General features: G+C 40.3%; 1 protein-coding gene across 3 annotated transcripts in view; it reads left to right on the top strand.

The window, feature by feature from the left end:
* Positions 1-25,392, top strand: part of CDK8 (cyclin dependent kinase 8) — a 163,465-nt gene that overhangs the window by 52,302 nt on the left and 85,771 nt on the right. For 2 of the 3 annotated variants that reach the window (XM_045017240.1, XM_045017237.1), the window contains exon 2: positions 11,503-11,578. In XM_045017240.1, the coding sequence (XP_044873175.1) occupies positions 11,503-11,578 (76 nt within the window). Of the gene's footprint in view, positions 1-3,512; positions 3,532-11,502; positions 11,579-25,392 lie in introns of those variants that run through there. The other variant, XM_045017251.1, reaches the window with a different exon arrangement.

The raw sequence follows: 25,392 nt of genomic DNA, 5'->3' as shown, positions 1-25,392 counted from the left end.
CAATTACAACCCATATTCAATGGGGACCACATCCTGAAAAATCTTTCCTGAACCCCCTCTTCTAGCCTTCAAACAACCCCTCCCCTCTCTAAGCTCATCATCAGAAGCGAGCTCCCCACAGATGATGACACCAGCTCAAAGCAGCAGCAGATTCTGACAGAACAACAGAAGCAAAATCTGCAGACATCTTTCCACTGCTACAGTGATCAAGACACCCCCCTCCTCTCCCACTGATAGCACACCTTTCAAGATCCCTGGGTCCTACACATGCCTACCACAACTTGTAGTGCACTGAATGAGGTGTATCACATGCCCCAATAGCAACTACATGGGCGAAACCAGTCAGTCACTACACTCTTGAATGAACTCGCACAGGAAAATGATAAACAAACACCACATCACTTGTGGGTGAACACCTTTTCACAAAGTGATCATACTCACGTATTAGACCTCACCCTCAAAGGAAAACTGCCCAACACTTTCAAAAGATGAGCCTAGGAGCATAAATTAATAACTTTGCTAGACACTAAAAACCATAGACTGAATAGCGACACTGGATTTATGGATTATTACAACAATCTATAACCCATTTACAACTCCACTCCCTCTCCCCCCCCCGCCTATGACTGGAGGGGTGTTAACAGGCCACTTCACCTTGAATTGTCCCTTGAAATACATGTTAACCACTTACGCTAAACAATCTCTTTCACCATGCATTTAACTGTGACACACACAGGACATGTCTACGCTTACCGGGGATTGATGCTGCAGCGATTGATGCACTGGGGATCGATTTAGCGGGTCTCTCGTTGACTCCGGTACTCCACTGGCATGAGAAGCATAAGGTAAATTGATGGGAGATTGTCTCCTGTTGACCCAGTGCGGCGTAAGCTAAATCGACTCCAGCTATATTATTCATGTAACTGGAGTTGCCTAACTTAGGTTGACTTACCCTGTAGTGTAGAAAAGGCCTCTGAGTTAGGCTATGTCTACAGCAAAACTTATGTCGCTCAGGGCTGTGAAACATCCTCCTAAGCGACATAAGTTACACTGACAAGCACTGGTGTGGACAGCGCTATTTTGGCCAGAGAACTTCTCCTCTTGCTGCCCATTGGAGGTGGTTTAATTATGTCAACAGGAGAGCTCTCTCTCGTTGGCATAGAGTGGCTACACAGGATCTTACAGTGGTGCAGCTGCATCAGTACAGCCATGCTGCTGTAAGCTCTCTAGTGTAGACATACCCTTAGTTTCCCAGACCTAAAGAAGAGCTCTGTGGAACCTTGACAGCTTGTCTCTCTCACCAACAGAAGTTGGTTCAATAAAAGATAGATACCTGACCTGTCTCTGTCTGTCTGTAATATCTGAGTCAGACTCCATTTTGGATGTGGGGTTCTTTACCTTGTCTGTTGCATCTTACCTCCATGTTGGACTGGTATTCCAACATAAGGTGACAGAAGAGGGTTGTGAAATTTGGATGGTCTACCATTTCAAATACAAATGGCATGGTCAGTAGACTGGAATACTGCTTTGAAAAGCTGGTTTGTCAGGGGAAAGGTTGCCTGACAGTAGTGTCATCTGGTAGGCCTCTGGTCACCACAGAGTGACCTAATAAAGAAGACTGGTAGGTTATAAAGGACAGGATCAGCTTTACTTGTGCAATCTTCAACCATTTTTCATGCAGGAGCTCGATGCAGTGGGGAGAGAGGGGAGGGGCAAAACCCTGCCTGCCTGCCTCAACACAAGACTCCTGAAGTAAGGGTGGTGAACTAGCATGAGGGGGATTGTGTTCATGATGTATGTTTTTCTATATGATTTGTACTTCCTGTATTTAAGTAAAGAACAGTCGTGTGTTAGACTTGCATGTAACAGATATTTTACAGTGATCACTTACCACTTGTAGAGGTAAACCAGAAGGCTGGTGCTATGATGGAATTCTTGGATGTGTGGTGTTGAAGCTCAGAGGGAGTCTGAAAGGTCAACACTAATAAAGCACTGTCTATACTGGCACTTTTCAGCGCTAAAACATTTGTCGTTCAGGGATGTTTTTTTTTCAAACCCCTGAACAATTAAAGTTCTAGTGCTGAAAGTGGCAGTGTAGACACAGTCTAATTCCAGGGACTGGGCATATAGCCATGTGGTCTAAACTCTCTCAGGATCTGCACCCTGAGTGTGCCTAGGGATTCCAAGACAAGAACAGAGACTACACTCTTTTCAGACTCCACGGGACTTAAAACACTGAGGGATAGGATTACCATACATCTGGGTTTTCCCAGACAGAGAATCAAAAAATAGGCAATGTCCGGGGGTTTTGCTGAGCAGGGGTTGCAGCTCAGAAAGTCTTATTTGTTCCTCTTCCCAATTGGTGCCTTCCCTGTATCTGCATCTGATTGGTCCCTCACAGTTGCTGGATCCTGCACCCCCAGCTCCAAGGAGGGAAAAGCCCCACAAAAAGGTGCTGATGGATGTCTGTCTCTGCCTCCCTAATCTGCGCCAGCTGCCCTGCCACCATGACAGGGAGCAACACTGGCCACCCACCTCAAGAGTGAGTCCCCAGGTACCTCTTCCAGTACACACACAATCCCTCCAAATACCCTTGCTGCCCCTCCAGCAGTTGTCCTCTGTTTGGGAACCTAAAAACTGGTAACCCTACCCTGGGATCCAGTGGCTAAGCAATGTGGTGGGCCTTCAGAAAGGGGTACTCTGTGCCAAAAAATTAAAAATTCTGCACACGCTATTTTAAAATGCTGCAAATCTTATTTAACACTATGTAATCACGCCAGTTTCAATTATTTTGGTAATTTATTTCAAAATACCTGTCAGCAAGTATGTCTCTAACAATATGGACACCCACATAAATCCTCCCCAGGAGTAGAGTTAAAGAAACCCCTATGACAACCCAGTTCCTGTTTCTCTGAGTCCTCCCTCCCCTCCCCAGCCAATAAACCCGAACCCGCTCCCCTCCAAAGCCCAGCCGCGGTGCCCCCCTTGCCCAGATACCCGTACCTCCTTTCCCCCTGAGCCTAGCTGTGCCCACGGTCATGAAATAGGGATGCTTCTAGGGGGTCCTGCAGGGATCTGTTGTTTGCTTAATGTTAATGGATTTTAAGGTTAAAAATGGAATGTGTATCTTTATTCAGGCTGACTTGCTGTTTATTCCTCTCCTCCTTCTGCTGTAAATGCAAGGCATGTTTCTTTGACCGTGCCTTCTTTAATATAAACATACATCAGTAAAACATTCTATGTCCACTGCATGCATTTCTCCTCCTGGGGAGAGGATGAGAGAACAAACACTTGACATTATTACCCTAGTCATATTGCTTAATGCGCTACTGGAATGTGCTCAGATACCAGAGTGATGAGCATGACAGAAGAAACTATAGAGATTAGAATAGAATGTATAGGATCAGAGTTCCACTCCAGGGAAGTCTTATAGGGTGGTTGTTCATGCCAGGAAGGGTTTCTCTGAGCATGACTCCTCAGGCTCTTCAGGGAGTGCTGGTGTCCGCTTTAGGTGCCTGGTCTACACATATGGTGAGCTAGGCTAAGACTTTGAAAAGCCTAACTAACCTGTTTTGGTTACTTTTAAGCATAATGAAGATATTGGCCCTGGCCTGTGATTAGTACAAAATAGAAGTGCCAAAAATTGACTGTAAGTGTTCCTGTTTATGATTTACAGAAATCTTTTCTTTTCAAATCTGCAGCCACTTTCTCTGACACCTCCCCCTCCCCCACCACCTGTACTTTGTATGTGCTTTATTTCAATACATTACTCTGGGAGTACCAGTAGGAATGCTGTAGTTTAATTCTGTATTAATTTCTCCATCATTGTATTGAAGATTTGATCTTTAGAACTTGGATGTATTGTGATGATGCCTGTAAATAAAATATAATAAAAATAAACAAAATATTTGTTTCCAGTTTCATTATTCAAAGTTTTGTGCTTTTCAGTGTTGAGGGGAATCCATGGCTATTAATTGTTTTTCCCTTATCTGGTTTCCCAGTGTATCTGAAAATTGAAATACCTCATAATTACTAATTTACCCCTAGTACTTGGTGTTTTAATATTTCATTGTTAATAATTGAACTGCTATTGATTATACAGTTTTTGGGGCGGTTGGTGTACTGCACTAGTCTGAGTTAATCATGCAAGGATAAAATAGCTTATAGCAGAGATTCATTTCTAATTGGATGAGTAAAATCCAAGTTTTACAGTAGCTTAGAAGGAAGCTAGATAAGGAGAATTTTAAATTAGTACTGCTGAGACTAAATTACTTTGTCATTAATAATTGTATCTGTTCTTTAGGATGTTTTCATTCTAATACTGTTGATGTTAATGGTGTACTTGAGTAGAACTTAACTCTCACTCTCTCTCTAGTTATATAGTTGTGTGTATATATTATTAGTTACTATAGTTATTAGAAAGAGAGCGAGTGTATTGGAATATTTATCTTTTAATTATCAAGATTTCTCTGTTCTTTAGGGGGAGTGAGCACATTAGATAATTAAACACTTCATTAGAGTTGCTATAGTGCAGACACTTCAGAGGGAAATGAGAATGAAGTCCCTTTGATGGGTTTAAGACAGAAGAGTATTCTTCTATCAATATGTAGTTGAAAACATGGCTCTGTTTTAAGAAGCTGTCCTTAAAACATGACAAATTTAATTTAAATTCTAAGAGAACTTTTTACTGTAACTTAATATATGTTTTAGTTGGAATAACCACACATGACATTGATGCTTTTAAAGCTTCAGCACAATATTTTGTCTCTTGCTATTTTTTTACTTTACTTAATTTGACATTGATAATCAAATAATTTAAATAAAGGCCACATAGTAATATAGTGTCCCGGGTCCCAATCAGGATTGGGGCCTCATGTGCTGGGCATTGTACATACATACAGAAGACCAGTCCATTCACAAGGAACCTAATGTACAAAAGGTGAGATCCTACAAAGTTCTGAGCAATTCCTAGAGGTGCTTAGTACTCGATTCCTATTGACTACAATAGAAGTTGGGGGGTGCTCAGCACCACGTGACAAGGCAGAATCATCCCTACAAGATGAACATATGGGTGTAGGAAAACACCTTGGGGACTGGTAAGAATCAGAGTTTTGTAGATTACCTACATGTACAACTTTCAGCTCTGTATGCTTTTAAGTAAGTGAATAGTAACTTTAATGGATCTCTTAACCTACGTAACAGTTAGCAATATATATGTTTTTGGAACATTTGAAATCACTTTTTTTCTTTTTTCTTTTCCAGTGTTTGGCAACTATTTTGGTTACGTAACATTCTTTAGAAATATGGCTCGTGCTCTTGGTAAAATATTGGTAAAATATTTACACAATAATATAATACACAATACAAAATTACATTAAAATAGAGAAAAATGGATGTTCTGTCAATACTGGAGGATATTTCTTTAACTAGTTCACCAGTCACTAAATTTTTTGTTTCATCTACAATCTCTACTAGCACTGTCATTACTTAGGTCTTTATATGGGTGGACATGGTAGCACTGCCTGTACTTAAGTTTGCCTGGCATTTTTGATTTCAAGACCCTATTTGGTTTCTTACGTGCTGTGTGAAGTTATTTTTCAGCAATTTTGAATTTGTCACATTTTAATTTTATTGAATGTTTCTTTTTTGTGTTGAGATAGGAATAATGGAAGCTGTTGATCTACCTGCTCTAAACCAGTCATTATTTTACATACTTGTATCCTATCCCCTCTGTATTCACCATCTTCCTAAGGTAAACAATCCCAATCTTTTCTCTCTTCATATGAGTGCTTCCATTATAATTTTTGTTGCCATTCTCTGAACCCCTGCAAATCCTAAAATCTGTTTTTAGACAGATAATCAGTAATACACACACAGTATTCCAGATGAGACCTTTGGGTGTGTAGTTGGACCAGTGTTAACTAACATTGAGATCTTGATGATAGAGTTGTTTATATTAAGTATCAAAGATATGAAACGGGGAAGGTCTGCGCAAAAAAAAAAAAAAAAGTATGGTTGATACCAAATGATGGTTATTAAATTGTTAACCTTACAGTTTTAGAGAAGGAAAGCTTATTACTACTACTTTACAAACATTTCTAGGTTTCAAGTATGCCTTTAAATTACCAGGCTTTTAACTTTTTTATTCAGGGATCTATTCCAGCTCCTTTTTTAACTTCTGTGGATAGACTGAATAATCTGTTCCATTTAATGCTGTGCTAAAGTTCTCATTAATTTTGGTTTTCAAAACAGTTAATATTTGTGCAGCATTGTCCATCTAAAATCTGTCACTGTTGCTTAATGGTTTTTTTTACTTACTGAATCAAGATGTAAAGACAATAAAATTAGAGTTTAATATTCAGTTAAAGTGGTTTTGCAAGTAGACTTACTTGCTCTATATGGTAATATGCGTTAGTAGTAGTTTCATAGCAAGTGAAAATGAATATTTTTTAAAAAATGTTTTTGCCCCAAATGTGCTAGCTTATTTACTTCATACCATTATAACTGTAGTAATAGTCCCAAGACCAACATGGTAAGTGAACTTCAGTTATTCCTATCAGAGTCTATCAACTGCCCATCACCAGCGAGGACATTTCTTACAGTTGTGTTGAAAATGCAAATCTATGAAATATTAAAGTCATGGTTAGTTTTGTGATTTGTGGATTACAAAGCTATTGATGAGAGTAAAAGAAAATTAGGTCACAAATTACCTTCTTTGATAGTCCTGCTACTGGATGGAGGATTGGTGTGGCAAAGAGTTGCCTTCTCTTTCTTGCCTGGGTGTTAGAGAGAGAGAGAGACTGTGCAGAGTTGACCTACCTCAGAGCCCCACTGCTACAAGGGGGAAATGTAGTTGACAACATTTGAGCCTGCCAAGATCCCAGGGTTTGGGTTGACAAGCAATCGCTTGTACTGCTTCTGCTTATACTTGGCTGTAAAAAGTGAGTTATAAACTGATTTCAGATGACTTTGACTGTTAATCCTTTATGTAGCTCAATTTCTAAAAATCCTGTTTTTTCCTGCCCATTAAAGGGTGGCCACCTTTCCTCTTATTTTAAAGGTTGTGTCTTACTTTTGTGTCAGATAGCCCAGGCCCTGAGCAAGCCAATATATAAGGTACTTTGGCCCATATTTCCACAAGGTTTCACACATTGTGATAAAAACTTACCCTGAATAAAACATTGTTGGGTGCTTTTCTTTAACCTAAGATTGGTAATTTTTCATCATTGTCCCTAATTTCCTTCTCTAGGGACCTGCATTTGAAATTTACAATCTAAATTAGACTTTGCACAGCAAGGAAGGCAGTCCAAAAAAAAAAAAAAAAGGAGGGGAGGAGGAGGGGTTATAGAACAAGTGTTATCACACTGGAAGATTGAGGTAAACTCCTTTTTATGAATCTCTCTTGATACAGGTACTTAAAGTATCAAAATTTGAGGAAATGTATTGTAATACATGGTGACAGTCAGAGATGACCATTATGATTTGTTCTTGTATTTAGACACACATAAAAAGCTACATTACAAGAAAATTACATTTGCAAAGTTAGGCTCTCAAATTGTGTAATATGTGAATTAAGATTGCTCATGTAATCGTAAGACCCCTTGTGCATATGCATTATGATAGTCTTTAATTACATGATCATATACTATTTTAGAACTCTTGTCTCATTCAGTGAATGGGATGCACAGTGCTCAGAGTGGGTAGCTATTCAGTATTGCTTTTTCTTGATTGAATGTGTGGCCCCAGGACATGTTTATTGCACATCAGTCAAATCCTGCACTCAATACAGTATTTTCTTATGATCTTTTCCGTGGCAGTATTACAGTCACTGGGCTAACTGTGCCTCTAACTCCTCATCCAGTCTTTGAGTGCACTGACTCTGATGCCTCAAGCTGTCCCCTCTGAGTGGAATCAGGGGAATCTCCCACTCACAGGGCCGGCGGGGCAGGGAGGGGCAAGGGCCATTTGCCACGGGCCCCGCAGGGGCCACCATGAGAATATAGTATTTTATAGTATTGCAACTTTGTTTTTATGGAAGGGGCCCCGAATTTGCTTTGCTCCAGGCCCCCTGAATCCTCTGGGCAGCCCTGCCCACTCAGACTGGGCTTTGGGATGCAGTCCCTAGGTACTAACCAAGATTACCTCATCAGGCCTGACTTACATTTAATACCTGCAGTTCTGCTCCCTTGCAACTATGCACAGTGGCATCCAATGATCAGACATCCTTTGAAAGCAAAATATTGTTTAGAACCAAAGCATTTCAGAACTAAAATAAAAATAATAAACAGTCTGTACACATGCTTGCCTTCCCTAAGGCTTAACACCCTCTGCAAGCTTGGGAATTCCCCAACTGTTCAGACTCTTGCACAGAACCTGTCTCTGTCCATGTCAGTCTGTTTCCCCGGACAACAGTTCACTGACAGTTCTCCCTTCCCCCTTTCAGAAAGTCTGTTTAACCATTTAGTGTTCCTTTGACCTCTTAAAAGCAGCAAAGAGTCCTGTGGCACCTTATAGACTGACAGACGTTTTGGAGCATGAGCTTTCGTTCATGCTCCAAAATGTCCGAAGAAGTGGGTATTCACCCACGAAAGCTCATGCTCCAAAACGTCTGTTAGACTATAAGGTGCCACAGGACTCTTTGCTGCTTTTACAGGTCCAGACTACCCCTCTGATCTTTGACCTTTTGGCTCCCAGCCTTGGCAAAACAGCTATAAAACTTTGAATGGAGTGTGGAAGTAGCGTTTTCATTAACAGCCTGGCAGTTGTCTTGTAATAACTCGCTCGTTTATTGGGAGGCTGCTTTTCTAGAGCTATGGTGTTGTCTTCCTGCTTGTTTTCCCATTAGTTCCCATTAAAGTAAACCAATACTACTTTGGGTAATGGTCCCTATTGTAGTCCACTGAGGCTTACGTATGTATCTGGAGTTGAAGAATTTGAAAGTAGTGTCCATTGCTTTGCTCAGGTGCCCTGGCTCGCCTCGTGCGTCTGTCTGAGGTGATAAAAGGCAGGGCAGACTGACCACATCTCCAGTTCCTTCTCATTGCTGCACGGTCCAGATTGGAACTCTGTCATTGTTTCTGATGCACTTCTTCTAAAAACGGTAGTTGTACAGAGTTTTATAGTAGTTTTATCAGTTTTATTTTTCTTAGTTTTAATAGTTTCATAAAATCATTATATAGCAACAACATGTCTGCCACAGTCACTACACTAAGGTATCTGAGTGTTTCACAAACAACTTTTTTTTCTTTACAGCATCTCTGTGAAATAAGATGACAGCATTTCCCCCCATTTTACAGGGAACTGAAGCACAGGAATATTAAAGACCAAAATTGTCCACTAATTTTAAGAGTCCAACTTGAGATGCCTTGGGCTTTATTTTTATTTCGGAATATTTAGCATTTGTGTAGCACTTTATATGTTCAGAACATAGCTCTAGTGACTTTATTTGCAATTGTGAGTGCTCAGTACTTCTGCAGATCACGCCCCATGTGTCTCAGGGTATGCAGAAAATGAACATACTGTGACCACCTATGAAAAGTTTGGAGTCGGTGACTTGCCCACGACCACCAATAGATTCTGTTGAAGAGGCAGGGATAGAATCTGGTTGTCCGGGGTGGATTTGACTGTCATAACCACCAGACCATCCTTTTTCTTCCTGCAGTTCTTTGCCTTATTCATTACATATTTTCCAACTTTTGTAATACAGTAGGACCTCAGAGTTACAAACACCAGAGTTATGACAAGCTGACCACAGTCCTCATTTGGAACCGGAAGTATGTAATCAGACAGCAGCAGAGACCAAAAAAAAAAAGCTAATGCAGTACAGTACTGTGATAAATGGAAACTACTAAAAAAATAAGGGGAAAGCAGTTTTTTTCTTCTGCATAGTAAAGTTTCAAACCTGTATTAAGTCAATATTTAGCTCTAAACTTTGAAAGAACAATCATAATGTTTTATTCAGTGTTACGAACAACCTCCTTTCCTGGGGTGTTTGTAATTCTGAGGTTCTGTTGTACAGAAGTAACTGTATCACTCACTCTGCAGTCTTGACTAATTGCTTGAGTATTGTCCCTCCTATGTACTGAATGAGGTTACGAGTTGTATAAGCTAGTTTAATTAAAGACTATCATAATGTTTATGAACAAGGGGGCAAATTAAGGCTTCACAACTGCTGCAAATAACTGAGGGATGTTGAGAGTCAGAGAGTTCTGTAGTGGTGTTTTCCTTCCTTCAGCATGTCCTACTTTTGCCTTTATCCCCTAGCTGTCCCTCTTTAGCCTGTTCTCTGCTGCTTTCCTCCTCCCCTGTCCTGCCTTAGCTTGCTGCTATCTACCCCAGCCCGCCTTTGTCATTGTCTTTTTTGAACAAGTCAGGTTACTCTCACCTTCTCTGTATTACTTGAGAGCATTGATAGCGCAGGAGAGACAGTCTGTTTGTTGTCAGTTCCAGTTCCTAGGGCCATAGTGGCCCTGGCTGTTGGAAGGAGTGGTTGAACAAAAAGTCCAACTCAGCTCTGGATTGGAACATGCTTACTAGCTGGGTGCAGGTGGAGCATACTTCGGGTAGACAGAATCTTCAGAGAATAATTCTCTAGCCTGTTACAAACCCTTATGAAGCATGTGCAAACAGATTGGAAACATGGTTTTACTTAGTGTCCTGGGTTCCACCTCATAGTGCTCTTGGGACAGGAAAGACCCTGGTGGTGTGTGTGCGGCTTAAAGACCTGGCTTCCCAGAGGTCCAGGACAGGTAGCCCTTTTCCCCCATTGCTTCTTGTAGCTGCAGCTGCTAACAGGCTTCAACACCAAATGTAAAAATAAAATAAATAGCCTGCCCGCCCCCCTTCTCCGGTATTTCACATTTATTAATGGTGAACTAGAAGAATCTTCAGTTTGCAGGCCTGAACAAAATGCTGAAGTTACCGCTGGGTTTTAAACTGCTTCAAGGATTTGATTGTTAGGAACAGGTTTTTAGTATGAAATTTTAGTTTTTGAGGTTTGGAGGAAAGGGAAGATAAGTTTCCTTACATGCAAGTTTTAATGAATTTAATATACCTCTTGGGATATACAAGTATGCATGATTGTTCAAAATCTGTACTTTGAGTGTTCCAGAGTAATACATTTTATTTCTATGTAAGCTGTACTTGTAATTTTATCATCTAACAAATTGTTGATACCGCAGATTTCTTCACTGAAAGACTGACTTCTCATATGTGATAAATGTAAAATTATGTATTCTTGAAGTCATTGCATTGAATAGGACCGAAAAATGTTTTCTAATATACTGACTACTTGTATTTGAGGTTATCAATCCAGGTGCTGGTAGTTAATATAGCTTAGTTCTTATTTCTAAGGTAGCAAGCAGGGCATTAAAAACTACGAAAGGATCAAAAGAACATGATTTACAGAACTTGTATTGATTGGAAGCTGTTATCTGAGTAGTGCATAAGTTTGCTGTGAATGCACATAGCAGTGTTTTAAAAACTTCTTTTCTTCTTTCACAGGAAAGATGATAAAGATTATGCTTTAAAACAAATAGAAGGTACTGGAATTTCTATGTCTGCATGCAGAGAAATAGCAGTAAGTAACAGTCTCTTTTTTATTATCAGTAAGATTTTAATAAAGTGTTTTTAAGTGAATGCATCTTAATTTAATGTTTTAGTTTCAAAATGAATCACCTACCTTTCTAAATACAGAAGAAAATCTTAAATTTGAGGTTTAAAGTAAACCCAATTCCCGTATATGAGTTTGTAAATTTTTTGCTGAAGAATGGTGCAATTCCTAAATTAAATTTTATTATTGCATATTTAAGCATAAATCATAATTATTTGTACCTCTGAATGCATATTGATTAGTACTGGAAATAAATGTATGATTTTCTCTTTATTAAAATAGTGACTGTCTAAACTCTGTTATATTTGTCATTACTGTTCATTACAGTAAGTGTGGGTATAATGGTTTAATTTTAGTTCACAATTAATTTCCTTTCCCATTCAAAGACTTGTACCCTTAAAAGTAATATAGCCATATCTGATTGCAAGGGGAGAGCTCAAAACAAATTTCCAATATCTTCAGTTAGCAGATATCAAATGCAATATTGTGTTTGGATATTATGTCTATGTGATTTTTTTTTTCTGGTCTAATATTTAAAGAGGAAAATCATAGAAATACATTTAAATGCAAATAGTTAATACACTGAAGTTTTATAAGACAGAATGTGTGCATTATTCTATTATTCATATAGAACATTGATTATTATTTTTTTAGATTTGCCAGTGCACCAGATCCACTTGGTGATATTAAGACCCTTAATTATTTAAATGTCAAGAATTTGGTGATTCACTAATCTTAAATAAACATGGTTTTTCTTTGGTTAAATGAGTTGTCACTTCATAAAATACAAACTCATGAATCTTTAAATATATGTTTGTTCAGGATCATATTTGTGTGGATCCTTTGAATTCTTATTTTGTTCCCAAATGATTTCTTAATGGTGCAGAATCATTCTGTTTGTGGATGCAGATAATTGATAGTTCTGATAGAAACATCTTCCTGAAATTAATGCTTAGATTTTTTTTAATGAAAAGTTGATATGAGAGAGGTGAGGTGTGATGCTTTAGATTTCGATAATTTTATTACTTTAAAATACAATTCTAACCTTATATTATCAATTTCATTGGTAATAAAGACCTAAACCAAGACTTTGAGACATGACTAGTGATTTTTGGATGCCTAGCCTAAGACATCTTAAAGGGTACAGACTTTAGAGAATAAGTGCTCAATAGCACTTCCCAAAAGTCAGTCCACTCTACTGCACCTCAAGTTAGGCACTCAAACACTGAAGGTCTCCCTCCTTCCTCCCAAAGAAATCTCCAGTCACTTTTGGAAAACTTGATCTTTTCTTAAAAGTGGAAAATCCTAGGTGTATTTTTATTTGTTTTGTTTCATTAACTTGTTGCGGATATGACAGTGTGACATAGAACTGTATAAGACTGTGAAGGCTCATTAAAGAGTTTTGGTGAGAGACTCAACATTTTATGAAATAACATTCTGTACATACTTAGAATGCTTCTATTGTTTAAGGTTTCTTGATACTTCCCGTTTATAAGACCCCATCCTCAGTTGCTTATAACTTTGCCAAACTCTAGCCATTTGGGATGAAGTTTCCCATACTTGGTATCTGCTTCAGGCTGAAGTTGTTTTGGAAAGTTTCAGCTAAAACAGTTCAGGATTTTTTAAAGAAAGTTTAGGCAAAGATAACTCTTTTTTGCCCATGTTAAACAATGCTCATAATAGTTGCACCAAGAAGCTATAGTGCCTCCCTGATTTGGAGCAGGGTCTTCACATTTGGTAGAGGGAGTCACCCTTGCTGTGCCCATGAAAAGTCATCTAAATTTGGCCAAGTTTTGAGCCTCTGAAAATGTCAGTTTGCACAATAGAGACTTGTTTGGCTACCAAATTCTCCAAAGATTCTAGTTTTGAACATGCTCCATCCCAGGGCTGCAGGGACTGAACAGGACTTTTCCTGGAATTGCTCTTAGACACCAGGGGCCACTGTAGTGCCAGCTGTTTGGAACTGAGAGTGGGGAGATGCTCACAGTGCTCTTTCTGACTGGATCCAGGAACTAAGGAGAAAGCACAGTAGTGGGATGCAGCGGGATCAGGGAAAGGGGTGGGAGGGTGAATGGATTGTAGGAGCCAAAGGGTCAGGAGGAGCAGAATGGGTAGATAACAGGAGCTAGGTGGGTAGGGCTGAGGGAGACAGGCAGTGAGTAGAAGGGAAGAAAGGTCTATGCCCCTTCCTTACAGAACTTGGAATTGAACCTCAAAGTCATCAGTTGCTGTATTCCTTTGATGTCAGCAAATAGCTGTGAAACCTACGGGCAAAGTGTCTCATCCTTCTTCCAGGGATTGGGTCACACAGAGAATAACAGCCAGCTGGGGCTTCCAGTAACTCCGTTTAAATCAAGTGAATTGGAAGATTACTGTTAGCAGTGCCTACCATATGCTAGGCATTGTCTTAACACACAGGAAGAACAGTCCCTGCTGCTTTCTCAGCCCCTCCGCCCCATCCCTCCGCCCTCCCAAATGCTATATTGGGGCATCCTGTTTGGTTTCGTGCACTGATGTTTGTTTAATTATCCAGCTGTGGATCTAAAGCTGGTTAATTCTAACTCTTCTTATGATCCAAGCTGAGGAGGTATGGTTCCACAGTATGGAACTTCTGTTTTTCAATTTAAAAAAAAAAAGAAATTTCCTTAAAATTACCTTTTAAAAAAATGTCCAGAGAATCCAATTCTCCAGGGTAGCAATCAGCTGCCTTAAGTGTGAGACCGTTCCTTCCTGCAATCCACTGCCTCATTCACTACATTCCATCCAGCATTTGCAGCAAGTGAGAAGGGTCCTGTAGACAAGTCTCCTTCAATACACAGCCCTTATTTATCCCCAGAACGTCAGCCATTGTGTGCATTGATTGGGTCTGGGTTCCTGAGAGGGGAAAAATAGTATGTGACCATATAATTAAAGACTGTGCTGATACATGCGCACAAGGCCACTGAATTCGGGCCTTAATTCTGGCATTTCTTAACTTTTGAGTTCTTGACCTTGCAACTGAATGCTCTTTTATTATAGTATTTTTTGAAATAATGTTATAGATTGTCCTGAAAACTGCATTATTTTTATTGTTTTAAAAGTAATAGTAATAAAAAAGCCTGATATTTCACATTGGAGTGGAGAGACGGAATGAAAGAAGGCCTGTAAGATGGACTGGGCCATGGTGGGATCTATGGCTCCTCTCCATCTTATCTTGTGTGTGTGTGTGTGTGTGTGTGTACAAAGAAAAAAGATGCCAGCAGCTTTATAATTAACAGCAATGTTATATTGTAAATAAACTTCCATCTGTACATCTAATTAATACAACTGTTTGATATAATCATGTAATGAATTTTCAAGGCCAAATTAATAAATTCCAGTCTTTTTAATTTAAAAAGAGATCTTCTAGAGTATGTTTCATTATATGCATTTGAGTGCTGGAGTTGTCAGAGGAAGTAGGAAGGCTTGACTTGCATGTGTAATGAATTTCCATTTCAAAACATAGTTTCCTCAGCAATTGAAACTCCTGTATTTCATCCATCTGGGTAGCTCTTCACTTGGAAAGAATAATTTTGAAGTAAATCTTCATTATTTGTGAGCCAAGCATCTCTGTTTTGACAACTCTGCAATAACACCTCTGTGTGTGTGTGTGTGTGTGTATGACAGATTAAATTCCAGTTTCAAGCTTCCAAAGAGATGTATCTCAATAACTTATTTTCAGTACTCTTAGGACTCCCTTTATCTAGCACCTATTGTATCCAGATATCTGAGCTAAAGACAGGATTGATAGAGACTGCCTGAAGAAAAAAATTGCTATTGTGCCCTGGATACAGGAAAGAGCTAAGAAGTGAGGTGGGGTCTGGAGCTGTAGGCTGTCACTTGCTGTGTGCGCACTCAAGTCATTTGTGTTTCAGGCTTGCATATGAGCATTCTTATATTTTATTATATTTCTTCTTCAACTTGAGTACCTTGACTGAACAAGTCTATATTTTGATCAAACCAACTTCCCCATTTATTTTGGTATAATAGTTTCAGTACTTATAACAGAATTCAATTTTACATATCATGTTAATTGAAACACTTACCCTAGTAAGAGATACTATTGAAACATTCTCCTCTTTGCCTTTCACTATCTCTTTCACTCCTCCCCCTGACCCCCCCGACTTCTCTAACATGATAAATGTTTGTGAAGCCTACCTCTTACATAATTTTGGCTGAATGTTGTACTGAATTGATCCTTTAGTTGAACATTGTTCTGTATAATTATCCAGTGATGTACACTGCCTTGCTCTCATTTTTTTCCTGTTGAATTTACTTAATGATAGAGCTAGAGAAGAAGCATGAAGAAACCGTGGTTCGCTTACAGTAAGATTTAATGCACTGAAATATCAGTTTCTAATATTTTTGCATCTATATAGAACTTTACTTCTGAGGCTTCAAAGTATGTAACAGACATGAAAAAACGGGGGGGAGGGATAGCTCAGTGGTTTGAGCATTGGCCTGCTAAACCCAAGGTTGTGAGTTCAATCCTTGAGGAGGCCGCTTAGGGATCTGGGGCAAAAATTGGTCCTGCTAGTGAAGGCAGGGGGCTGGACTCAATGACCTTTCAAGGTCCCTTCCAGTTCTAGGAGATTGGTATATCTCCAATTATTATTATTTATTATTTAACTGAGCCTTTCCTCAGCCCTATGAGACAGGTAAATTTCAGATGGGAAAACTGAGGTACAGAGAAGTGAAGTGTCTTGTCTAAGTTACACAGGAAATCAACCCAAAACTCCTGACCCTCAGTCCTGTAAATTAAATACAAGAAAATCCTTCCTTCCTTTTTAGATGGGGTACTGCGGGAAACTATATCAGATGACACTTCTGAGTACTTGAGGAATAAAGGAACTTTAGGGAGGAAATAGGGGGCTAGTACCTGCCCTTCAGTTAATCCCTCTTTAAAAGTGTATTGGATTGAGTGTGTTTAAGTTTAGGGAAGGTTTTGTGTATGATCAGGGGTGGCTCCAGGCCCCAGCACGCCAAGCGCGTGCTTGCGGCGGCAAGCCGCGGGGGGTGCTCTGCCGGTGCCGTGAGGGCAGCAGGCAGGCTGCCTTCCGCGGCTTGCCTGCGGAGGGTCCGCTGGTCCCGTGGCTTCAGCGGACCCTCCGCAGGCAAGCCGCGGAAGGCAGCCTGCCTGCCATGCTTGGGGCGGCAAAATTCCTAGAGCTGCCCCTGTGTGAGAGTCCTATCAACGGGTTAAAAAAAACCTAAACAAACCTATATTACATTGACTTTATTAGCTTGGAGCCAGCTGGTGCAATGAGTTAAAGGATCATTGCACCACTATGCTAAACACTGTCCAAAAAACACAGGAAGACAGTTCCTCCCTCCACCCTCGCAGTCTGTTTTAGTGCATTGTCATTCTATTTATTCATTTTGTTGCCTAACATTTTTTCTTTTTTACTTTATCAATTAGCTTTGTCATTAGATCGTCTCTTGACCTTGTATCTACTTTGTAATATTTGTCCAGCACTTCAGTAGTAAATGGTGCTTTATTAATGTAACATAGCCTAATTCCTTTTGGAATTTTATATGCACTATAAACACCACAGTTTGCTGTGGGTGGGTATTAGGCTGTGGAAAATCCTTGTTGTCTAAATATGCACAGTCTATCCACGTTTTAGCATGAGATCAGATTAGGAATGCTCCATAGATGAAATTCAGAGTCATTAAAGTACCACCTTGCTACAAGAGACACAAACCTACCCATTGACGTACAATGGTCAGTAAGTGTTTCAACTGTCAACACTTTTGCTTTGGCTGCTGAGGAATATTTTGCTATCAGGAAAGTTTCTTTGCAGTTTAGCTTTGTAGTGAAAGGGGGTCTTCTGTGAATTGGCATGGTTGTTTTGTGTCTGCTCAGGACTAAGGTGGATGGGCGAAAATGTGTGGGGAAAGCTTGTTTTGAATCTGGGTGCTCTATTTGTATGTTCCAACTAGTGTTTGGGGGGTGGTTGTTTTTTTTGGTGCAGTTCCTTTTCTTTTGGGGTTTGGCTCTTGGATAGGATAAAATCATTTAAACCAGTGATTTAATCATTGTTTTAATTCATTATTTAAATCAGTAAGCAGGAAACCTTGATTTAAGTCATCTATGTTAATTGTTTTGCATTTATACTTATTTTCCTAAAGAGAGGTTCATTCCCATTGTTTGGTGTAACCATTAAAAAAGGTTGCTTAGCAACTAAATATAGCCTCTACTCTAAATTTGGTATTTCTTTTTGCTAACCAGGAGGATACACTATATATATACGCACATATTTAAGCAGTTTTATAATTGAACATACCTTTTATTCAGATTTTTAATTTTTACTTTTTCATGTTAGACAATGATGACTGACACATTTCTTGGTTTTTTTGTTTGTTTTTTTTTAACTTGTGATTTGGATGGAAATTGGAATTCAATTAAATGTGCAACAGCATTTTAAAAAATTGTATTCGTTAAATAAAACTAAGTTGAATGTGCTAGATGCATAAAGAAAAAAGTTGATCAAAAGAGATTTTGAATTTAAAACTGACATTAAACAAAGTAAGTATTATCTGTAGTTTGAATTTTAACTGATACTTTCTGGTCACAAAATCCTTCAGGTTTTGAGGTCTCATCCTCTCCCACGTTGTTTTTATTCATAGATTGGAAGAGGAAAATAAGCTTTACTTTTTCAACTCCCATTTGGCGTCTTTAATTTGGAATGAACTAATCCAAATTAAGAATATATTTTCTTGGAACCTGCAGAAAAGGCTACTGCTGCCAAAAGCTATTTAGCGCGTCTTCATCAAATGCTGGCTGTAGGGGCTTAGCCCGTGATTTCCACTAATTCAGTAGTTAGCCTTTCTTAAAAACTTTGGCAGCAAATTTATACTGCTTGCATGGTTCACCTCCAGCCTTGAAATTCATTGTAGTTGGCATGATTATTAGATGCCAATGCTATAGCAGCATAAATTTTTTTTCAACTGTTAAACATCTACCCTGGTACATTGTTGAGAATATTGTCATGAAAATGAGGCAGAGTAATTGCTTCTTCATTGCCTATAATTTAGCTTTGTTGGGTTTTTTTCGACACTGTTTCTTGAAGTTCTTTCAGATTTCAACAATATATCAGCAATAGAGCAGCTATCCTTTTGTAATTTATCCAGTGCTATCAGTATGTTCAGCATATTTTCTGCATAAACATAATCATCATAATTTTGGGAAGCGGTTCTCAAAGGATGGGGCATGCCTCCCAAGGGAGGTGCAGGAATTTGTAAAGGGAGGCTGTGGCACTCTGTGTCTGGAAGCAGCACCCTAGAACCCTCATATTCACCACTGTCATAATTATATTTGTACAAAGTATGCCTTCTGAGGTATAATTTTAAGTCTTGATCTGTTGAACATTAATATCCTGTTGGATTGTATGTGCTATCATTTTGTTTGAAGTTATGAAGTTTTGCTATATATGTGTTACTGAACTATGTTGGAAGCTGGAAACACCCACAACCACCCTTTCAGGTACATGAGGGCCGGGGGCTGGACTCGATGACCTCTCGAGGTCCCTTCCAGTCCTAGAGTCTATGAATCTATGAACAGTGGAGGAGCCAGATGTGCTAATGGTCCGTTAAAGGGAATACACACTCACAAGGACTGTCCCAGGAACTGTATGCAATGGAGACTTCTCTGAAAGAAGCCATAAAAGGGGGAAGTGACACCATCATCTGGCCTCACTCCTCTTCTTCTCCCCCCACAACTCAACACCTGGATGCACATCTGGAGGACAAAGATTTTGAACAGGGGAGGTGGTCCGAGGCTGGAAAGAAGAGTCCCAGCTTGTGTATTAAGGAACTATACCATCAGGGTGAGAAACTGCTTGATTTAAATTCAGTCTAGTTTATAGAACTAAGGCCTGGTCTACACTAAGGGGGGGGGGTCGAACTAGGGTACGCAAGTTCAGCTACGCGAATAGCGTAGCTGAACTCGAAGTACCCTAGTTCGACTGACTTACCCGTCCAGACGCGGCGGGGTCGAACTCCGCGGCTCCAAGGTCGACTCCACCACCGCGAACGGCAGTGGCGGAGTTCCGGAGTGCACGGGGAGTTCGAACTATCTTGTCTTGATTAGACGCGATAGTTCGAACTCCAAGAAGTCGAACTCACCGCGTCGACCCGGATGGTGAGTATAGACCTACCCTAAGACTGCAGATTTTATTTTATTTCTAAAGCAAACAACTTTGATCTGTACACTTATTACTTATAATCACTTAAAATCTATCTTTCTGTAGTCAATAAATCTGTTTTATATTTTACCTTAAACAGGGTGTTTTGGTTGAAGTGCTTGGGAAATCTACTCAGTATACAAAAGTTGATGCATGTGCTCTCCACGTTGAGGGAGGGGCAGACTGGATAATAAACTTACACTGATCAGACTTCTGACCAGGGCAGGACAGTACAGTCCTGGGGTCCTAGGCTGGAGAATTGGGGGAATTGGTTGGAACCTCTCTATTGTTAGTTCATAAGTGACTAGGAGAAGCATTCATGTAACTCAGCTGGGTGTGTCCCTGCCTGTGGGTGGCTGTGTAAGTGCAGTACCTGGAGAGGCTTGCAGCTTGTCACAGCATCACTTTGTGAGAGGAACCCAGGTTGGTATGCCAGAGGGTTCAGCAGTACCCCAGTTCCAGGTTGCAACCCAGGGAACCTGTCACAGAGGCGTGAGGTGTGTGTGTGTTTTAATAGCTTTGGCTGTCAGCCCTGAGCAGCTGCGGCTCATGGAGAAAGGTCATGCAAACCCAGGGTTAGTGGACAAAGGGGACAGCTGGAGCCCAAGCTGTCCTGGGCTGAGAACCAGAGCCTGCCCTGCTCTGACAGTGAGAGCCCAGGCAGCCACAGTCTGTCCTGCTCTACAGCAGGAGCCGCAGCCACACCAGGTGCTGCAAAGCTCTTCACTAGCAACTGTGACAGGTCAGCCCTCATTGCATGGTTCCCCGCCCAAGAAAATTAAAATGTTAACAGCAGCGCGCAACAAGTGACAAACCATTGATATGAGAAATGGATTGTTTTTGTGACAAACGGAGAAAAGCAAATAACACAAGCTGAAGCCGAAAATATGATGCTGATTTCAAACTGTGCTTTACATGGAGCGGGTCAAGCGATGCACCAAGGTCTCAATGTGTTGGGTGTGGCAAAATACTGACAAACGACAGTACGAGGCTCTGCAGGCTACACTGGAATCTCGAAATAACTACTTGAGTATCTAAGTTTTTTTCAGAGCTTTTTTCAGAGAAAGGTCAATGAGTTAACAGGACAAAAGAAAGTTGTTGAAGTATACAGCACTTTTAACATGAAGGCTACTGAGGCGTCTTGCCATGTGGCTTTGCGCATTGCCAAAGCTGGTAAACTGCACAGCATATGTGAGAAACTACTACTTCCAGCCGCAAAGGATATGTGTGCGGTGATGAGTGGAGAGAAATCAGCATCACAGCTAGACGGGATCCCACTTTCTAATGAGACAGTTCCACGCCAAATTGCAGAGATGGTCACTGATATAAAAGAGCAGCTCCTAGAAAGTCCCAGAGCCCATATTAAATTCAGATAGATGAGTCTACCGATATATCAAATGCTGCACAGCTACTGGTATATATTCATTTTGCTAAGCAACAGTATTAAGAGGAATTTCTGTTTTGCCATCGAATTCCAACAGGAGGGACTGGTGAAGAGCTTTTTAAACTATTAAATAATTTTGTCTAAGACCCAGACCTTGATTGGGGACATTGTTTTGGAATTTACAGCTATGGAGCACAGTCTATGACAGAACAGGGTTGTGAGAAGGGTGCAAAAAGTGGCCTCTACAGCAACCTAGAATCATTGTATTATCCACAGACAGGCAATGGCTGCTAAAAAGATGCCAGAGGAACTCAGCAATGTTCTTTCAGATGCAGTAAAAATTATAAACTTTATAAAGTTGCACCCAGTTAATTCAAGGGTTTTTGCCATTTTCTGCAAAGTGTTGGGGGGCATACTTCACACAGTTGTTACATGCAGACGTTTATTGGCTGTCCTGGGTCATGGTGCTGACAAGATTATGTGAACTGCGTGAGGAAGTCCGTATTTTTCTTGCTGATAATAACTCATACAGCATTTCAGTGACACTCAGATATCCTTGTCATATCTGGCAGACCTATTTGAGCGAATGAATTCCTTGAATGTGTCACTGCAAATGTTTTCGTTGATAGTGAATGCAGCTATCCAATCATTAACAAACTTGAATTGTTGTCTTCATATGTGCAGCAGGGATCTATTTCCATATTTTCAACAGTGGAGAGTGTTATGCAACAGTGCGGTGATCTGTCATTTGACATTATCCAGGATGTAATTGTTGAGCACTTAGGCAGGCTGTTTTGTGAATACTTTCCTGAAGTGGGCAAAGACAAATGTAATCAATGGGATCAGGAACCCATTCAGCTTTAAGTCGAACCCAACAAATATGCTGTCTTCAAAAGAACAGGAAAGCCTTATGGACCTGTCAAGCGACAAGGAACTGCAGCACAAATTTGTACAAATGCCAGTTGCAGATTTTCGGTTATCAGTGGGATCTGAGTTTCATGTGTTAACACACCAGGCTCTTACAGCCCCCATTCCTTTTTCATCCACTTACCTGTGAGAATGAGCCTTCTCAGGATGAACCACAATCAAAACAAAGTATCGCTCCCAGCTTGCTGTTGAAGATGACTTACATCTCTTCCTTTCCACACTGCAATTCTGAATTCCGCTACTTTGGACAGTGAGGAAATAAACACACCCCTCTCACTGATAAGATAGGACAGATGGCTATTGTACTGAATTAATATATCATTGTTTAGTGTCATGTTTTCTAAAATGTTTGTGGGGTTTTATTTTAGCTGCTTCCATTTGTACATTTATTTTTTGCAACGTATAGGATTTTGTTTGTTATATTGTGTTAGTAAACTATGGGGAGGTGCAGTGATTTTTTTTCATAGCTCAGGGAGGCTCACTATGACAAAGTTTGAGAACTCCTGCTTTGAGGCATATTCCCTGTACTGTTGCACTCAGTAGCGTAGCTGTCGGGGAGTGGGGCAGCGGCTGCTCCCCCACTGAGCATCTTGGTGCCTTTTTAATTATTACTCACCTGGTGGTGCTCCAGGTCTTTGGCACTTCGGCAGCGGGCCCTCACTAGCTCTGGGTGTCTTCGGTGGCACTGAAGGAAATGCTGCCAAAAACCCGTGGAGCGAGTAAAGGTCCTGCTGCCGAGGTGCCGCCAAAGACCCGGAGCACCGCCAGGTGAGTAAAAGCACCACCCCATCAGTAAAAGCGCTGCAGCAAGTGGCGCCTTTTTTTTTTTTTTTAATGCTCCCTCTGTTCCCTCCACCTGGCTATGCCACTGCTTGCACTCCCTTTGTTTCACTTGAGCAGCACATGAGGAGCAGAAACCACATACCCAGAGCAAGAGATGATGTATCTGGCTCCTATGCATCCCTCTCCATAGCTTCACATGGGGTGAGGAGGGAAGTGGCTGGGAGCATGCTGAATGCTGGTTGTCTTCATTGGTGTATGGTTCCTTGAGGGCCATAGCCAGCTCCTGTGAGCAAGACTGCTCTGACTGTGTAGGGACTGGAACAAGAAATCAGGGAGCCATAACTGGTTGACTTCTCATTTTCCACTCTGTTGGGCTGCCCTAGCTGGAGGGGAGATGTCCTTTGCTAGGCACTCCCCTAGGCTGAGGCAGAGCCAACTGAGATCCTATCCTGCTCTTCTTAGGGCTTCCACAGCCTGCCAGAGAGAATAAGCAATGGAGTTACTACTTTGCTTCCTTCCATGTGGTGTAGCAGGTAGCAGTAGGGGAGCTGCTGCAGTGCTGTTCAGAGCCCTCCAGTCCATGTACTGCAAAAGATAGTGAGAAGCAGCTGGGATGGAGATGCCTCCTACCTTCATAACTATGGGCTGATTCAAACACTTCTGTTTAAAAATTGCAGCGATGACTGGTTTTCATTTTGTGACCAAGTATACATTTTCTTAGCAGTCATGCCTAAGGACCACAAAACATAGGCATGGGCATAGACAACTTTTTTTTATTTGGTGGGGACAAGAGTTGGAGGAAAAAAGAAGGCATCTAAAGCCAGGCATGCTATCTTTTTTTGTTGTCTTTCCTAGTCAGAGTTTCTGGATGAAATAGGAACCCAAGGTGGATACATAAGGAAATTATAAAAGCAATTGTTTTCTAGCGTAATCAACAAATCAGGTGTTATCTGTCTTCATCTTGCCACAATAGAGTGTTCTACAAAGAACTCAGTGACTTTAAGCCATTACCTGCAACAGGAATTAAATGTCAGTTGCCTGATACCGTTAACATTTCTGTGACACCTGATCAACTATTACTTAAGTCTTTTCCTGTGTGTAACTTTGTGGAATAAGGCAGTTTTTTCTGCTTGTCCAGTTTTGATGATTTTCAGTGGCCGAAAGCTAGTGAAGCTAGTGACAGCATACTTGTTTCTACCATTGTACAGCTTTTAGGCACAAACTACTTTTGACTAAGTACACAGATGAAACTTTCAGACCATCTGGATTTTCTTACACGAGAAAAATTTAAGAGGCAACAAGCTTCTTCATGTCACCACAAAGCAATTGTTTTTTTCAAAAGACCACAAAGAACTTAGCATGTCACCAACATTTTCAGTACTCTTGGAAGAAAAAAGAAAATAAGTAGATCGTAATGAATTATCTTGCCAGACAAAGACTTGTATTTGTGAGGCAGTTATACTGAACAAGCTGAAAATATGCCCTTATGTGGCGAGGTTGACTGCAACTTTATTTAGCTGCTTTGTTTGCAGGCAGAATATGATCTTCATATTTCAGGGTATCTGAAAGAGTCAAAACAAATTAACAGGTCCAATTATTCAGAAGGAGGTAATTGAAATCATGGCTCTTAAAATCACGAGTGATATTTCTGAGAAAATTTCTGGAGAGTGAATTATGCTTGAGGAAACAGACTTCTCCAACAAAGAGCAAGTCTTGTTTTGCCTGCAATATGTGGATGATAACATGAAAGTTCATGAAGAGTTCATTGAATTGCACAGTATTGCCGGTACATCAGTGGAGGAAATCGTATAAGTAATTAAGATATATTATTGCATATAAATCTGAGAATCAACAATTGCAGACAACGCTATGATGGTGCTGCTGATATGGCAACCTTAGTATCAAATGTAGCAGTGTTTCTCAACCTTTTTGTGCTGGTGACTTCCTTTGGACTTATGACCCCCCCTCCATGTGCGTGCACACTAAGACTGGAAAAAATTGTGACTTCCTACCTTAAATATCATTAAGCAAATTATGAATAATACTGGCCCACCAGTGTTGTTAAGCTAATGTTTCAAATCTACACAAATATATTGAGTAATTTCAGTTCCTATATTCTTTTTATTTTAGCAAAGAGATTTCTTACCCCCAAAAATATGCTGTCATTAATAGTAACCGGCTTCACACAAGCACGTGATTTCACTGCTGCTTCCTGTCTAGACAGTGGTGGTGGTCTTCCCGGCTAACAAATAGTGTATGCACACGTTTCAGCTAGGTCATCTTGTGCAGTGGATAAATTTTTAACAAGAGCTCAACCAAGTACTTCACAGAATGAATGCGTGAAGAAGGTGAAGTGCAGAAAATACGATTGCAACTGTTTAATGTATGGTTTTACAGCGATCGAAAATAAAGCTCATTGTGGTGGGTGGGTGTGGTCAAGTGCAGAGTGCTGATAGCATGAAATCTTCAAAATTAATTCAGCG

This window comes from Mauremys mutica, chromosome 1, assembly GCF_020497125.1.
Source record: "Mauremys mutica isolate MM-2020 ecotype Southern chromosome 1, ASM2049712v1, whole genome shotgun sequence".
Taxonomy (NCBI): Eukaryota; Metazoa; Chordata; order Testudines; family Geoemydidae; genus Mauremys; species Mauremys mutica.
The sequence above is the reverse complement of the archived record's forward strand: the minus strand, read 5'-3'. Positions and strand labels throughout refer to the sequence as shown.